At 42.0% G+C, this 3,782-nt stretch overlaps 1 protein-coding gene across 1 annotated transcript in view; it reads right to left on the bottom strand.

Annotated features, from left to right (window-relative positions):
* Positions 1-227: 227 nt before the first annotated feature.
* The window catches only part of LOC106940306 (echinoderm microtubule-associated protein-like 6), a gene marked incomplete at its 5' end in the record, with an annotated part of 14,646 nt that continues 11,091 nt past the window's right edge, over positions 228-3,782 (bottom strand). Inside the window, one exon of the mRNA XM_015023021.1 lies at positions 228-2,993. Within this exon, the coding sequence (XP_014878507.1) occupies positions 2,969-2,993 (25 nt within the window). The remainder of the gene's footprint in view (positions 2,994-3,782) is intronic.

Genomic DNA, 3,782 nt, shown 5'->3' with positions numbered 1-3,782 from the left:
CAGATTACACTGAGGCATTATGTACTGAACAGAACCGGAACCAAAATGATGAAGCAGTGAGAGAAAAACTAAATCCATCCTTTCTGCTTTCACAGCAGGTCAAAGGTCAGCAGCTGCAATGATCAAAATTAATCTGTTGTGCTTTAAATGCTGCTGCTGAAACCACAGATTATTGTTGTAATGTAGAATATTACTAAGGAAAGGAAGGAAATCAAACCAGCGACTCCGATGTTCTTTCCTTCCATCAGCCTCATTTATTGTCAGGAAAACGTCTCAGCAGAACGATAAAGGTTTGGAGTTTAAAACAAACTCAGGAGTTTCATATTTTCAGAGTTTAGAGCAACACAAACATTTTCACTGAAACTGATTTCAGAGCAGCTTCTGGTTCAGGAACATCTGGAACATCCCACAGTTCATGTTACAGGAAGTACAGAGGGTGTACTTACTTTTTACCTTGACTGTAGCGCTGTCTGACCGACCTGTGGCTGCTGCTCTCCAGGTGAACTTTGACCCCTGAAATCTGTTCCACTGCAGAGGGAAAAATCTGCAGATTCCTTCCAGTCTTTCTTTGAGGAACTTTGTTTGGCAGCAGTATGGAGTGAAAATATGGAGTGAAAATATGGAGTGATTTTGAGACCATTTTCACTCCATATTTTCACTCCACAGGGCGCTGGCTCTAGCCACATGCATCACAGGTAGATTGTAGTAAAACATTGATTAATGCCTGGTTTTAATTAACTGGACTTGTAGTCATTATTTTGTGCCTCTTGTTCTCAATGTAATTGTAAATAATAATTAACCTTTGAAGCTTAAAGAAACGATGAAATGGAGAACAATCTAAGCACATGTGGCACACAGGCCATGTTGACAGAATAGTGGAGGTAAATTAATACTGTTTTGTGTTGTGTGTGTTATTTTAGTGGCCGTGTCACAGTTTGACACGGAGGGTCAGCATCAGTCCGCCGCTGCTAGGAGACGACGGTGGTGGAGCGGATGTTTTCTTTTTATAATGGCTGCTAACGGAGTTACTTTGTAACAATAGATTAAAATGTTACGGACTCAATCACAACATCTCGCTTTATTGTTTGCCACCGTTACACAAATGGAAAAGACAAAAAAACAGAATAACTGACCTCCGCTCTTTTATCCAACGTTTCTTCTTTTTGTTACGTCTTTTATTGCTTAAAATAAGCAATAAAACAATAAATAAAACAAACTATCACTATTGCTTCTAGGTTGTCAGCCATGTTTGTTTACTTGAAATTCACGTGACATAATGGGTTTTATGGGATTTTCTGTCGGTGTTGTGTGTTGCTCTTGCCGTGTGATTGAACACCACATGACTGAACCCGATTCAACTCGTTATACCTACAGGTTTTGTTGGGCAGCGTCTGTGTGGATGAGCTGGGCTTCATCCACACAGGCGTAAAAACATGAAATATTCCAGTTATTCTTCTTCTCTCTGGGTCTGAACTCCCTGCTTTGGCTGGGATTCAAACTAAGGGCGCATCGATTTATCGGTGCCGATTTCCTTAATTTTTGGGAGATCAGCGATCAGCCGATCTCATCTAGCTTGTCGAAGGTCTAAGAATCAACCACTGTCCTCTTTTGCTCTCTTCTGCCAGAAAACTGCAATCGATGCACTGCTATTTAAAACTAAAAGCAGAAACATTTTTTCTATCCAGTCAGGATGAACATTCAGAGAGTAGCACCAGACAGAACAGAAAGTCCAAGGATGGATGTCAAACATCTGAAATCTGATCCTGGTCCAGGATAAATGAGACAAACAGAAAGATCCAGAAAGGCACTTCAGGCAGACCAAGTCCAGATGCAGCCGAGGCTCTTTGACAACGAGACGGATTATCAGCTGCTTTTCTCAGGCAGAAGTTTAAGGTCATTTCAGCCTCAGGTCATCATCATCATCATCATCATCATCATTTGATTCTTAGTCCAGATGTTGGTGTTGATGCTTCGGTTCTGGTTCTGCAGCTTCCAGGTGAAATAAAACTGTTTCTGTAAAAGCCTCCATGGTTGTCTTATAAAATTTACATCTTTTTTAAATTGATCTATAGACAGTTTTTATTTTAGTTTTGTTACAGCTTCCTGCTTCACTCTAAAAATCTAAAATGTTCAGTGATTTCATGGAAGCTTAATTTAAATCTTTGCCTCGTTATTCCGGTTTCCTTTCGCACCAGAAGCAGATCCAAGTTTCCAACCCAAAACTCCAATCCAACATGGCCGCTGCATGAAGTAATGATGCTGAAAGTTGCAGCACTGAGCTGATCATTGAAACCTCTGATGCTTTACGCCTCATTCATTCATTCAGAGTCATTATAGTTCATAACATGTTGGTGAACATGTTCTGTCAGGTTTGGCATAAAATGCAGGGAAACTCCTTAGTTATTAGCTTGTGTTGCTAACACTAGTTAGCCTGGTGACTGAGTACAAGGATCAGGATCAAACTGGTTTTCTTGGTTGTAACTGGATCCCAGTTCAGTGTGGTAATGTTCCCAGACTGGAGTTCTGAGATCTGGATCACTACGGAGGCCTGCAGGTTCATTTTAAGGTGTTTGATGAATAAACAGAGGAAACTGATCCACAGAGTGAAGCTATGAGTTTCCTCCTCATAACTATAGGAGGCGCTGCAGCGTCCGGTCTGATCCCAGGTGGAGGGACCTGAACATCTGTGAACATCAGCAGCCTCTGTCCAGCGTCTGTCCAGCGTCTGTCCAGCGCCTGTCCAGCGTCTGTCCAGCCTCTGTCCAGCGTCTGTCCAGCCTCTGTCCAGCCTCTGTCCAGCGCCTGTCCAGCGTCTGTCCAGCCTCTGTCCAGCTTCTGTCCAGCGTCTGTCCAGCGTCTGTCAGGCTGATTGTGGAGAGAAACGCTGAGCTGCTCTGGATCCACTGTGGTTCTGTTGAGGCGCTCTGGATCCACTGTGGTTCTGTTGAGGCGCTCTGGATCCCGACGTTTACAGACATTTCCACACAAACACACTGAAAAAATCAGAGAAACAGAATCTGTGGAAGTGAGTGGCTGGTGGGAACAAGTTAAAATAAAACCTAATAAAATATGTTTAAAAAATTCAGAAGCTGAGAGCAGGTTTCTATTTCAGAGAAAACATCCGACCTCTTACTTTATTCTGTTTGTTTTGTCTGATGGGAAAATCTGGATTATATTTTCTAAATACATTTTATTTCAAATAAAACTTTTGACCCATTTTGTGATGGACTGAGATTTTCTGTTAGTCTGTAAATAATAACCATAAACAGAGAAACTAATTTTCTGTTTAAATGAATCATATGAATAAAAACATGATTAATACAGAAGAGCAGAAACTGCAGGATCTCCTTCAGGTGGTTGATGTTCATTAAAATAACTTTAGATGACAGTTGATGTGAAATAGTGTAAATAAATAAAGTGAATTAAATCTAAACCTTCAGCTGGAAACAAACTGAAGACGGTTTCCATGGAGACGCTGTGATCCTGAGGAGGTTCGACCCAAAGACATGAGAGACTTTATTCTGATTCCTCTACATCAGAAACACTCATTAAACGGATCAGCCCAAAAGAAGTTCTGGTTGGTTCTGGTCGGTTCTGGTCAGCTCTGGTCAGTGGTTCTGGTTGGTTCTGGTCGGTGGTTCTGGTTGGTTCTGGTCGGTTCTGGTTGGTTCTGGTTGGTTCTAGTCGGTGGTTCTGGTTGGTTCTGGTTGGTTCTAATCGGTGGTTCTGGTTGGTTCTGGTCGGTTCTGGTCGGTGGTTCTGGTTGGTTCTGGTTGGTTCTG

Source organism: Poecilia latipinna, unplaced genomic scaffold, assembly GCF_001443285.1.
Source record: "Poecilia latipinna isolate Pla-1442-1.1 unplaced genomic scaffold, P_latipinna-1.0 Scaffold3171, whole genome shotgun sequence".
NCBI classification, from domain to species: domain Eukaryota; kingdom Metazoa; phylum Chordata; class Actinopteri; order Cyprinodontiformes; family Poeciliidae; genus Poecilia; species Poecilia latipinna.
This window is presented reverse-complemented; position numbering and strand designations above follow the sequence as displayed.